General features: G+C 38.8%; 1 protein-coding gene and 1 long non-coding RNA gene across 6 annotated transcripts in view; both read left to right on the forward strand.

The window, feature by feature from the left end:
• Positions 1-7,671: 7,671 nt before the first annotated feature.
• On the forward strand, positions 7,672-10,649 carry myca (MYC proto-oncogene, bHLH transcription factor a). 2 transcript variants are annotated; one of them, XM_058377111.1, is made up of 3 exons: positions 7,672-7,885; positions 8,348-8,950; positions 9,404-10,644. In XM_058377111.1, the coding sequence occupies exons 2-3, from the start codon at positions 8,353-8,355 to the stop codon at positions 9,970-9,972; spliced, it is 1,167 nt and encodes a 388-aa protein (XP_058233094.1). In that variant the 5' UTR covers positions 7,672-7,885; positions 8,348-8,352; the 3' UTR covers positions 9,973-10,644. The 2 variants fall into 2 exon arrangements, with proteins under 2 accessions (XP_058233094.1, XP_058233095.1); XM_058377112.1 differs by lacking the exon at positions 7,672-7,885 and having other exon boundaries at positions 8,349-8,950; positions 9,404-10,649.
• A 735-nt stretch (positions 10,650-11,384) lies between these two features.
• Positions 11,385-13,855, forward strand: part of LOC131344591 (uncharacterized) — a 40,009-nt gene continuing 37,538 nt past the window's right edge. For 3 of the 4 annotated variants that reach the window (XR_009203336.1, XR_009203338.1, XR_009203337.1), the window contains exon 1: positions 11,567-11,753. This is a non-coding gene — a long non-coding RNA (uncharacterized LOC131344591). Of the gene's footprint in view, positions 11,754-13,855 lie in introns of all 4 variants that reach the window. The other variant, XR_009203335.1, reaches the window with a different exon arrangement.

Genomic DNA, 13,855 nt, shown 5'->3' on the forward strand with positions numbered 1-13,855 from the left:
GTGAGTGTGTGTACTGTTGTTCTCTGTGATAGACTGGCAACAGACTTGGCCTAGTGCCTTGAGTCTTCTGGCATTACAAAATAGCAAGCCCACACAAACTTATCTTTTTATTGTTTGTTTGTTTGTTTGTTTGTTTGTTTGTTTGTTTGTTTGTTTCTTTCTTTCTTTCTTTCTTTCTTTCTTTCTTTCTTTCTTTCTTATTATTTGCAATTACAATGGCCATCCCTGTAAAAAAAAGAGGTTTTATAGAGTGCCCTTCAAAGTATACGAAGTCATAATATTTTCATTTAAAGAATTTACTTTGTTCCAGTTAAGGCCTAGTTCTACATAAAGTCCAGTGACACACCGCAGGTGCAATAGTGCAATGTAGGTTATCCAGTATGCATAATATTTCACAATACAAACACAGTACAACCCTTCAACCCTTGGGCCCTAGGTTCTCCCCAGACTTTGTTTTGAACAGACTGTTCTGACTTTATGTCTGGACACCTCTGAGAAAACTGTTAGAGCTTTAATCATTTCTCCTCACAGAGTTGCAGGGTCCATATTAAATGCAATCATTAACAGAGGATTCGCCTCTGAAGACCTACAGAAGATTAAATTCAGACAAAGCTCAGACATTTGAAAAACATTATCTGAACATGTGTGTGTGTGTGTGTGTGTGTGCAGAGGCTAGTCTAACCTTGGATTAGCAGTGAAAACAGGCCAATTTCATTAAATATACCTACTACATCTCAGAAAATTTGTGAAACTGCATGGCACATCTCACCTTGAGGCAGATGGCAAACAAAAACAGACGACCACATCAGGTTCCACTCCTGTCAGCCAAGAACAAGAGTCTGATGCTACAGAGGGCACAGGCTTCTAAAAACTGCAGAGCTAAGGAATGAAATTTGCTTGGACCTTAGCTTTCAACAAGCCTGTACTCTGTGTACACATGTTCTTGATGGACAGGAGCCACAGCTTTATTTTTCTATATTAAATAATGGCACTTTTTTGTATTTTACCTTAATAGCATTTATTGTTAAGTTGGTGGAGCACCTGGCTTAATTGTTAATTAGCTTTTATTCTAGAAATGTATTTAATAACATACTGTACATGAGAACATTAATTTTTATATTAACATATCATATTATGTGCATTAATATAAACCTGTGATTTGTCTAACAGCTAGATCTACTCTCAGAACTGTGTTGTTACAGGAAATAATTGAACATCAGCAATGAAAGTGATTTGCTAATAAATTTAAAACCTGCAGTTCTGACAGTGCAAAGCAAATCACTGGATTTTATTAATATACCAGTTCTTGTAATCAGGTATATTGTAAATCATTTTAGACATGTTGTTGGACCAATTTTTTTGTGAAACTCTTCTTTATATTGGGCCACATCACACCAGCCCATCACTGCATAGTTTCTTATAACACCATACCCAGTCACATTTTTCATTACTTAATCAAAGCTTTCAGACCAGACCATTCAGAATCAAGCATCTAATGGTGCTATGCAATAAAAGATTTTATATTTGCAAACAAAGAAATGACTTTCAGTACAATTACTCAAGAGTTAGCTGTGTAGCATAGCTTTGTTGCCACCTTCTGGACATTGATGTGAAATGTGACCATGGGCTTAAAAAACGTTTAAAATAAAACCATGAGTGTAAAAACTATGCAAAATGCATTTAAAAGGCATTCATATGATTGTTGCATATGTCTTATATATTATTTTAACAATCCATATCTGGCAGCATTTATATTAACAGTATTATTTAAAAATTATTTTGCTGGTATGAAATGTTTGTGGCTACTTCCCCATGACACACTGGACAGAACTCTCCTCATATTGTAACTCCCAGGGGGCATGTGTGGTTTACACCTTTGGCGTTAGAGGTTTGATACCTGCTTCTATCCTGTGTGAGCAGAGTCTGCATGTTCTCCTGGTGTTTCAGGTGTTTCTTCTTTGTACTCCAGTTAGCTCACCCAGTCCAAAGGTGCTGACTGGCATCTCTAAATTGTCCCTGGAGTGTGTGTGTGTGTGTGTATGTGTGTGTGTGTGTGATTTTGATGATGTGCCTTGTACCCTGAGTCCCCTGGGACAGGCTCCAGGCTTCCTGAATCCCTGTGTAGGATAAGTGGTACAGAAAATGAATGGATGGATTGTAACTCTCCATGTTCCATAGCTGTCTGAAGACTACAACCATCATACCACTACCCAAGCATTCTTCTGCGCAGTGCCTGAACGATTTCCGCCCTGTTGCACTCACCCTCATTGTTATGAAGTTCTTTGAGAAGCTGGTTCTAAGTCACCTCATAGTGTGTCTCCCACCTACACTGGACCCACACCAGTTTGCCTACCACTCAAATATCTACTGCTATTCATCTAGCTCTCACACACCTGGACAATAACAAGACATACATTCAGATGTTGTTCTTTGACTTCAGCTCTGCTTTTAATACAGTCGTCCCTAGTAAACTGATCACTAAGTTCAGTGACCTGGGTATCTGCACATTCATATGCAGTTGGATTATGGACTTCTTAACAAATAGACCTGTCTGTAAGGTTGGGTAATGACATATCCTCAACCCTCATCCTAAACACCAGCGTCCCACTTGGCTGTGTGCTGAACCCACTGCTCTACTCCCTGTTCACCCATGACTGTGTTCCGCGGCATAACTCCAACATCTTCATCAAATATGCAGATGATACCACAGTTGTTAGCCGAATCAGCAACAACGATGAATTGGTCTACAGGGAGGAGATCCAAAGCTTGTCAGCATGGTGTTCCATGAACAACCTCACCCTCAATGCCACAAAGACCAAAGAGCTCATTGTGGACTTCTGGAAATCTAACAGCAGCAGACACTCCCCTATCTACATCAACAGGTCTGAAGTAGAGCGTGTCTCCAGCTTTAAAGTTCCTGGCCGTCCACATCTCTGAGGATCTGTCTTGGCATCTGAGCACCTCAGATGCCAATTTACTTCCTGAGAAGACTAAAAAAGGTTCACCTATCCCCCAAGATCCTGCATTATTGAGAGCATCTTGACAAGCTCCATCACAGTGTAGTATGGCAGCTCCACAGTGTGTGAAAAGAAATCACTGCAAAGGGTTGTGAAGACCGCCTAACGCATCATTGCCACCCAACTACCTGCCATTGACTCTCTTCACTACAGTAGATGTCTGCGCAGAGCACACAAAATCATCAAGAACTTCTCCCACCCGAGTGTTCAGCCTCCTTCTGTCCAGGAGGAGATACAGGTCCATCCACACCAGAACCAGCAGGTTCAGGGCCAGTGTTTTTCCTACAATGATAAATCTCCTGAACTCTACACTACACTGCTAGGACACTCACGTCTCACTACACTTCACATTCTGACATAGCCTTCTTTACTGACATATTTACATATTTATCTGCACTTGTTCATTTGCACAATTTCTGCTATTTGCACTTCTGGTAGATGCTAAATCGATAGCATCTATCTATCTATCTATCTATCTATCTATCTATCTATCTATCTATCTATCTATCTATCTATCTATCTATCTATCTATCTATCTATCTATCTGACTTCTTTTCCACTAGCATTTACACGAGTACAGTAGTATAGTAGGCTGCCAGCATGCATTCTACTCTGCCTACACATGCTACAGGGCTGTACGTTTTACATCCTTTTTTCTTATGTATTAGATTTGGGGAAATTCCCACTCAGTAAAGAAGAAGAAGATAAGATTTATTTTTGTCACATGTACATTACAGAAATTCTTTCTTCAAATATCCCAGCTTTGGAAGATGGGGTCAGAGCACAGGGTCAGCCATGATGCAGCACCCGGGGAGCAGAGAGGGATAAGGTCTTGCTCAAGGGACCAACAGTGGCAGCTTGGCAGTTACCACTTAAGCTACCACTATCTCTCTAAACTGTAAAAGCAACTGTTTTACTGTTTCAACTCCTGATCCTCCGAGCTCTGCTGTATTTCCATTTCACAAACAATGCAGCACAGCAGAATGCGCTACCTAAAAATGTTTAACCCATGTTTAAAAATTAAATATATTCTTCAACCAGTGCATCACTTACCTATTATATTACACATATTATTACACATACTTTGTCAATTAAACCAAGAATGTTCAAAGGCTAAAAATAGGTTTCATATGACAAGATTCTTCTTCTTCTCTCTATATTTATTATTATTATTATTATTATTATTATTATTATTACTAAGAAGTGCTGCCTACAAGGAGTTTTAAATGGAAACTTTAAAACAAACACAAATAAAATTTTTTTTTGCCTGTTTTTGGGTTTATGTGGGATTTATTATTATTAGTGATAGTAGTAGTATCTCATTTCTCATTTAATTCTACAATAAACCCAAATAAATCATTCTAGATCAGTTCTAAATGTCATTCTGTGATATCTAGAACTGAATGTGGACAATTGCTAGGTTAGACAACTGATGCATGGCCAGGATGCATTAAAATGTGAACTGCACTCAGGATTCACTGATTTCAAAGCGTGTATGAATTATGTGTGTGAGAGAGACTTCTATTCTTGTTCTTATTCTTATTATTAAGAAGAAGAAGAAGTGCTGCCCACAAGGAGTTTCACTTTGAACTGGAACTTTAAAACAAACACAAATAAATAAGTGTGTACTTTTGCCTGTTCTTATGTTTATGTGGGATTTCTACTGGTTCTCCAGTTTCCTCCTCCCTCCTAAACACATTCAACAGTTAGTATTTACTATGTAAACCAGTATGTGAATTAGCATCTAATAGAGAATGCATTGAGCCTTGTTTCCAGGATCACCCACAAACCCTAAGCAGGATAGTGCAGTTACTGAAAGTGAACAAATTCCCAGTTGTTCTTTTGGCTGCTCCCTGTTTGGGGGTCCCCACAGCAGATCATTCGGTCCACATGTTTCGACTTGGCACAGGTTTTACACCAGTTGTCCTTCCTGACGCAACCCTCCCATTTAATCTAGGCTTGGGACCGGCACTGAGAGTAAACTCTTCAGTGGCTGGGTTAACTCATTGCCTGGGAATCGAACCCGGGTCGTGGCAATGAGAGGGCAGGACCACCAGGAGGCTGAATAACTAAATTATACAACTAACAACAGGGGGCGCCATTCACCCACCTATCATTACCTACACACACCCATCTATTATTAGCAAAGTCACCCTTACAATTTAAGACCAAAACTAGTTGTAAACATACATTAATTTTTTTCCGAGTTAATTAAAATAATGAGACATTAAACGTTTCAGCAAACAAATAGTTCCCTTTTTGTTTTTTTTTTGGAAAGCTCTTGTGCTGTTTTAATGCAGACACATTCATTATGAATGCTGACTATTACAGTTCATTAAGCTATTAGGCTCAGAGCAGATATGAATTGATATAACAGCTCTACACACTATATGAGTAAATAAAATGTTCAAAAATGACTGATGAAATAGTCTAGAAACTAGAAATTGTAAAAAAAAAAAAAAAAAAAAATCACGACACAAAAATGAAATAAAAAATGTGCTTGTGACGTCCTGTAACTTCCTGTAGCTGAATATTTTTTGGTATGTCCTAACAACTACGAAACAAATGGCTTCAATGTGAGTCACTATGTCACTTACACTATGCAGCCCCCTGAAACTCAACACTTTCCATTCCTTTACAATGATGTTCAGAACATTACAGCAAGCTTATGCTGGTGTTTTGGTTTAATCATCTTAACCTACTCACAGAAGATAAAATGAGACAAGAGCATTTTTTGGCTTCATGTATGTTCATTAAATGCTCATATTAGGGCATGCTAACTGGACTACAAAATGTTCCATGGAAAACAGAATTACATGTCTATTGTAAATGCAGTAATTACATAATGTTCAGTGTTCTTTATCAGTCATGGAGTTTAAAGTTGAAAAACACATTATCTGTTATACACTGTCTTGTTGGATTCCAAATAAGTGCTGTAATTTTCCATTTTCTTCATATTGTCACCCTTATGTCTCTTTCTATCATGCTCTACAAGCTAATCTAATAATAATAAATAATAATGATAAAAAATCCAGGAGCAGCAGACTCCTGCTTTTTCTATATAGATTTTAATTTAAACTTGTCTAACCTATACATAGGACTGATATTATAATGCCTTCTCATTTACGTCATGCTTTAAACCTCTGTATTCCCCTTTGCTTTTTATATGTTGTACATGTGCTTCCCCAGCATGCCCTTTACCCCATTTCTTCAGCCACATCTTTCAAGTGAGCATCCCACATTTTTGCAGGTGAGCTGCAAGCCTAATTCTACCCTGCTTAAAACTTTTGCAGTTTTGTCTGCAATCTAATAACCCTTCTCCCCAACCCCACATGCCCTGATACCCATAGTAAATAAATGACTATCTCTTATTTACACCAATAACTGCGCTCTACACATGCGTGTTTTCCCCGTGTCTGTTTTCTCCAGGTTTCTTGTTTCCTCAAAAAACATGCAGGTAGAAGTGGGTTGCTCAAATTTGCCCCTAGACATGAATGATTGTGTGACTGTGTGTGCATGGTGTCCTACAATGGACTGGTGGTGTATTACACTAGGGTGTATTTCCACAATTAACCCAATATTTGTGAGATAGGTTCCTGAATGAATGAATGAATGAATGAATGAATGAATGAATGAATGAATGAATTTCTTTACCCACTGAAGGGTCATAAATAATAGCAATTAATTTACTAGCGAATACAGACAAATAAAAAGCTCTATGACTGGAATTGTGAATTATACACCACTTACTCCAAAGTACAATCCTGATCATCAATGTATAGATAAACTAAAAACTCTTTAGGTACGATTCTACATCATTTTGCAGTTGATGGGTTTAAGTGTGGGGAACATGCTATGGAAAAATCAAATGCCAGGACACACTTGTATTGTGTGTAAAGTGCCATTTGTCATACCCACTTAGCCTTTGTTCTCTTTTCATCCCATTCATCTGATTTCACTCTGCCTATACTTACATCACTCTGTAAACAGTGCTAGTGCTCAGTGCTAGTGTTTTTATTATGTCCTCGCCAGAAGACCTAGTAAGCAATAATACATGCCTCAATGGATTCATTCATCTATACCTGTAGTACAGAGAGCATCAAAAAACCTGAAAGTGTCCCAGAATATTCCGAGTGTCTGTCAAAATATTAATATATTCAGCTGGGACTCACTAAAATGGCCCATAATCCATGTAGTTATAATCTAGTGCTGATCCTATTAATAAATGATGTGATTAACTAGATCTCTGTTATTTGAGATCTATTTCAACATATAATTCAAAGCATCGCGTGACATTTAAAAAATGCATGTCATCAGCACTTTACCTAGTCTCTATAGATAAAATTCTCAGTCAAGATGCACCTCCATCTCCCACCCATCCATTCATGTTGGCGTACGAGGTATCCTTCCGACAGAAAAAATAGTTCCTGTGCGCCGGTCTATTGGACGATAACGCGTTAAAAGAACATAGATCGCTAAAAAAGCACTCGAGATGAGTTGTTTACAAACGTTATTCTTACAGAATGGCAAAAAAATAGTCTTTAAAGTGTGTGTGCTGATTTGGCGGGAAAATTAGGCGGATGTATACACGAGCGAGGGGGGGGGAGCGACAGAGCTGCGAGGAGAGCCGGATTTATTCGCGCTGCGATGACACGCACGGATCAGACAGATTAGTGGCTCCGAGTGTGTGAGCGTGCGTCGTCTCTCCGCGCTTACTGCTTACTACGCTTTGGATCAGGAGCAGATTGGACTTATATACATGCTGCTTGGGAGCACTACACAGTGTTGGATTATACTCGTTTTCGGGCTTTTTTGCACTATTTCAACTATTTCATCTCCTGCTGAACAGTTCTGAAGCTTAATACATGGTAAGTGTGTGTGCTGAATTTACCTGCTCATCAGCGGGGATGCTTTCTGGGAGAAATGCAACGATTTTGTCTGGAACAGGGTGTACATCTACATTAGTTCATCAGATTTTGATTTTTTTTAATTGATTTTTTTTACTGTCAGTGTGTGTGCATGTGTGTGTGAATGGGCGTGTGTGTATTTGGATTAGGTGTGTGGATCAGAGCAGTATGCACGACTGGCTCTGACAGCATGGAAGTGTTTTGCATCGCTGCACTGGTTTTAAAATGATGTTTGCGTTTAACATAAACTGTTATGGCGAATGTAGTAGTAGTTTTTTGCAACGCCTTACACACAGTGCTCGAGCTGACACCAACACTTTACATGTGCACTGTGTAATTAATTGCAACTAAATCATGCACCACACAGAAGTTCACATTTCCCTCTCTCTCTCTCTCTCTCTCTCTCTCGCTCTCTCATTATAGCTATCATGCCGATGAGTAGTAGTCTGGCGTGGAAGAACTACGATTACGATTACGACTCGGTGCAGCCGTACTTCTACTGCGACAACGATGAGGACTTTTACACTCAGCTGCAGCACGGCCAGGCTCCCAGCGAGGACATCTGGAAGAAGTTCGAGCTCCTGCCCACGCCGCCGCTTTCCCCGAGCCGGCGGCCCTCCACAGCCGAGCAGCTGGAGATGGTGAGCGAGTTCCTCGGTGACGACGCAGTCAACCAGAGCTTCATTTGTGACTCGGATTCATCGCAGGCTTTCCTCAAGTCCATCATCATCCAGGACTGCATGTGGAGCGGCTTTTCTGCGGTCGCCAAGCTCGAGAAGGTGGTGTCCGAGAAGCTCGCGACACTGCACGCGGCACGGAAAAGCCTGTCCATATCAGCCAGCAGTGATGCAGCGGACAGCAGCGGGGTCTATTTGCAAGATCTTAGTGCGTCGGAGTGTATCGATCCGTCTATGGTTTTCCCTTATGCGCTTACGGAATCGCCCAAGTGCGCAAAACTGACAGCGCCTCCGGATCACGCGCCGCCCTTAGACACTCCGCCCAACAGCGGCTGCAGCAGCGATTCAGGTACGTTGAATGTTGTTGAAATGAAAAGACATACATGATTGCCTTGCAAATGATTTAGGGCATCGTATTTGGGAGAGGGAATCTCGCACCTCTACCTAGAGTTAATTGTGATGAACAGATGCGACGTAGTATGATGTGGTGGTCAGACAGGGAAAGTGTTTAATTCTGCACTGAATCTGAGTGATCTGGACTTGCATAAGCTTCCTCTTCTCCACCCACACATTTGTGAACAAGTCTGGACCATAAGTCAAGCTTTGAGACTGCAGTGTTCAAATATCAGCTGATAAAGAAAGTGGGTGGGGACCAGAATGCAGAGATTTTTTTCCCCTCCCTTCCCCGTCTACTCAGAATGCCACTCGCTACATTCCAGTATTTTCCCACAGCTCCTAGCTGTGGGAACATGCAAACACTGATGAGCTTTTCCTAACCGCAGCCATTTCATTCTCATTTCAGATGACGAAGAAGAGGAAGAAGAAGAAGATGAGGAAGACGACGAGGAGATCGATGTGGTGACTGTGGAGAAGCGTCAGAGGAGGAGCGAGGCAGAGGCAAATGAATCCAGGCAGCCCAGTCCGCTGGTGTTGAAGCGCTGCCACGTCTCCACACAGCAGCACAACTACGCCGCCCAGCCGTCCACGCGGCATGAACATCCAGTCAGCAAGCGCCCACGCCTTGAAGCCTCCTCCACAGCCCATGGTAGCAACCGGTACAGCAAGCCAAGGAAGTGCACAAGTCCACGCACGTCAGATTCAGAGGACAACGACAAGCGAAGGACACACAATGTGCTGGAACGTCAGCGCCGCAATGAACTCAAGCTAAGCTTTTTCGCTCTGCGTGATGAGATCCCAGAGGTAGCCAACAACGAAAAGGCCGCCAAGGTGATGATCCTGAAGAAAGCAACAGAGTGCATCCACAGCATGCAGGCAGATGAACGCAGGCTGCTGTCCATCAAAGAACAGCTGAGGAGAAAGAGCGAACTGTTAAAACACAGACTACAGCAGTTACGAAGGTCCCAACTATAAAAAAGAGACTTTAAAGAAAACAAAGCTTACAGACTTTTAAGAACCGTTTCTCCTCATTTTTTATGCAAGTTGTGCATATTGTGATTTTGTTTTTGTTTTCGTTTTGAACATTGTCAGATTTTATGTTTAAAGCTGCCTCATTTTTCAAGTGGTGGACTAGTAAAGTAAAATAATTTGTATTTAAGTCATTTATTTTTATTAATAAAACAAAAAAAACACAGGAAGTTGTGGCTCTGACAAAATAATTTGTATTTTTTGTATATACCGAATTTCATAAAAAAGTGTATTTTTTGATCTTTATTGTCTGAGTGTTCTTCAGACAGCGTTTTTTTCTTTATGTTTTTTCTTTACCATAAATTCATTTTTTCTGAAAACGTTGTGTTCTGTATTGTGTTTTTAACATTTTATTTCAACATAAACAGCTCACATCAGTCGGCTGCCCTTCCTTAAATATGTGTTTCTCAGCATTACACCACAACAGTGACATAATTATTTTTAAAGGTGAAAAAGTTAAACATAACTTTATATTTCTATCGAAACTAAGATAAGAGATTTGTAGGTACATGATTCATCCAGATAAGTGTGCAAAGTTGAAGAGCGGCTTATCATAAGGAAGAAGAGGGTGCACCTTTATAGATGTCTGAGCACTGCACGCACACAGCATGGAATCTGGTTTATTGGGGTGATATCTAATCTAACCAGACAGCATTATAAGGGCTAGACTACAACATAATGCTGTAAACATTTCATGATTGTTTGCATGTGTATTTGCAGGATTTGAAAATGACTAGAAAATTATCTGTATATAGAACAGAATTGAGATGTATTGTCACATCTAAGCTGCACATTTAGTCTCAGGATCCACACCAGACACATTAAAACATTCATACAGCAAACGTGTGTGTTTGTTTCAGCTGACTGCTACACGACAAACTGAACACCTGATAGTTGTGGATTTTATAGTGGCACCATCTACACTCCACCGCAATCACTGCTGCTCGTTGCTAGCCACGCCCACCAGCACTACCCTGTCAATATTGCTTTAAAATCCCGCCTCCTGCCTTTGATTGGTTGAAAGGGATTAATTCCCGTGCTATGATTAGATAGCGGTTCACGTTGTGTTGTATGTGTAACCAATGCAAAGCAACCGTAGTTAAAGAGACAAAAGTATTCGGAAAACGGGTAGGCCAAAAAAAGGGGAAAAAAAAAAAAAAAAAAAAAAAATATATATATATATATATATATATATATATATATATATATATATATATATATATATATATATATATATATATATATATATATATATATATATATATATATATAAGCGCCATGTTTGTTTACATCGTAAACAAGTCAAGTAGCTTTAAACCTGAATGACTCGTGAATCATCGACACGGAATTGAATCATGAATCTGATTCATTTAATATATGAACATCTTTCATGTTGTTGTCTCGTGTAAAAAATAAACTTCTAACAATTCGTGAGCCTATTTACGAAATATTAAAATCACGATCACGCTGAATTCCGTCATGACGTCGCTATGAAACTCCCGTTCCAGGTTGCGAGTGCACACGCCTCCTTTCCAGCGCTGCGGTAAACCCGTGAGATCAGACACTGTACACCGTGACGTCACCCAGAGTCTCGCGCTGCGTGCGGAGCTGCGAGCACATGGGAAACAAGGTCGAGTCACAGTGACTGCTCATGGTGACCAATAACACAAAGAATCAGCGTGCACCTCGAGTGGAACACGAGTGGAAGAAATCCCGAGCAGTAGATGGTAGGTGTAGAATTATTTTGCATTTTTCATTCCACCTTTTGTGCTTGGTCAGTAGGCTGTCAGGAACAAATATGTCTGCCAGATATACATGTGCATTACAATTCTGTAAGAGTAAAGGCACGATGAATAAAATCACATTTCCCAATTGCATAAATGCATGTATTAATGTGTACACACACATATATATATATATATATATATATATATATATATATATATATATATATATATATATATGGTCATATACTGTATGTGATAATTATCTTTATTTGTTTATCATTTTTATGACATGCTATATGATATATAATTTTTTTGTTTATTGAGTAGTTCTTCCTAAAATCTCTGAAGAAGTGTGTTGTTTTAATAATGCGAATCATTAAAAATCCCAAGTGTCAAATAGAACAATATGGACCTTCTCTTTGTCTTTCTATGAATATATCATGCATCATATCATGCATAAAGATGTTAAATATGCGTCTATAGAGCTGGAATTTTAGTGAGGTTGAGTTGGTATGTTTGAGTAGTGATTTCTGAATCTCAATACATCTCTGTAATCAGAAAGACTATTGAAGCCTATATTATTTTGTTATTTTTTATGTCTATGTCAATAAAGCTGAAAAGATTAGCAACCTTTAGTGTGCACTTTGATTAAAATAATATTTCAGTTGTCTGCGTGCCAAAATATTTCACAGAGAGGAACCGATCATCTACAGTGCATTGCTGCAGCTTGTTGATTTTGTTTTTGTGGAAAAAACAAGCCACTGTACTGTAGTAAAGTCAGACTCACTCAATCTGCATTTATTCTTGGCTGATGCCGTTTGTAGTGTTAGTGTTGTTAGCGTTAGAGCCGTGTGCGTGTGGGAATGAGTATTGTTTCATTTACTCCTCCAGAACATGTCCTCATCTTCGCCAGGGATTAAGGATTTAGTCTATAATAAACCATGACATGAAACACATGTTTATATTTTCTACTGTGTTTTCAAGGGCGAAGATTTATTCACAGTGTGAGCTAGAACTACAACCAGAGCAAATCAATTTTGCATAAAAATGCTAATATTACTGTCATATTAAAAGGCATAATAAAATTCACTCCGTAGATCTGAGACAGTAGGCACTGCAACATTCAGTATGCTAATCTAAAATACGGTGCCTTACATCTGCTCACACATTAGTGGGAATATTAAACATTGCATATATAACCATATCTAACATATACTGATTATCAGTGGAAAAACACAGGCTTCTGTTGAGAGTTTGATATAACATTTAAAAGTTGCATTGCGCAAATTTCTTGGCAATGAAGGAAAATAAAATAAAACAAACAAACAAGCAAGCAAGCAAGCAAACAAACAAGCAAGCAAACAAAACCCAGAAAATAAATATACCTATATTAAAGAAACATTAAAAAATGCATTAGAAAATGCAAAAATATATTAAAGAAACATTAAAAAAATGTAAAAATATAATGCTAACCAAAAATATTGAGATGAATATCTAAAACATCACAATCAATCTTTTGATCCAAATGCTTGGATTTTCAGCTGTTCCAGATTTTTAAAATTTTTGATCGTGGCATCATCATCAACATTTTTTGCTGTTAAAACTGTCCATATATAATAAGACATAATGCTTACCCAGTACCTCTCATCAAAATATACCCACTTTTACCTTTTCAGCTTTTATATGTGTATCATTTATGTGTTTATTAAAAAAAAATCAAAATTCAACCATCCACCTATGCAATTCTGAAAAGGTACATATGTTTGCATAATTGTTATGCCTAATTTTAAAAGTATTTTGCATTACTAACCAAACCACAACACATTTGTATTTCTATATCTTCAATAATTCACTAGCAAAAGTTGTCTGAAGTTATTTTACAACGTATCTTTTGGTGCAACCATCAAGAAAAGAGGCTTTCGAGATTTTATATTGAAGACAATTCAATGAAAATAAGTTACATGAAAACGCACATGAAACATTTAGAAGGTTTATAAAACTAGGGCCCTCAAAGTAAGAGCTGAATAACTGTCTTAGAGGAAAAGACAGGTTTGAAGTAAACTTCAAACCTGTCTGAAAAAACCTGAAAAAAACAACAACAT

This window comes from Hemibagrus wyckioides, linkage group LG23 (assembly GCF_019097595.1).
Source record: "Hemibagrus wyckioides isolate EC202008001 linkage group LG23, SWU_Hwy_1.0, whole genome shotgun sequence".
Classification (NCBI taxonomy): Eukaryota; Metazoa; Chordata; class Actinopteri; order Siluriformes; family Bagridae; genus Hemibagrus; species Hemibagrus wyckioides.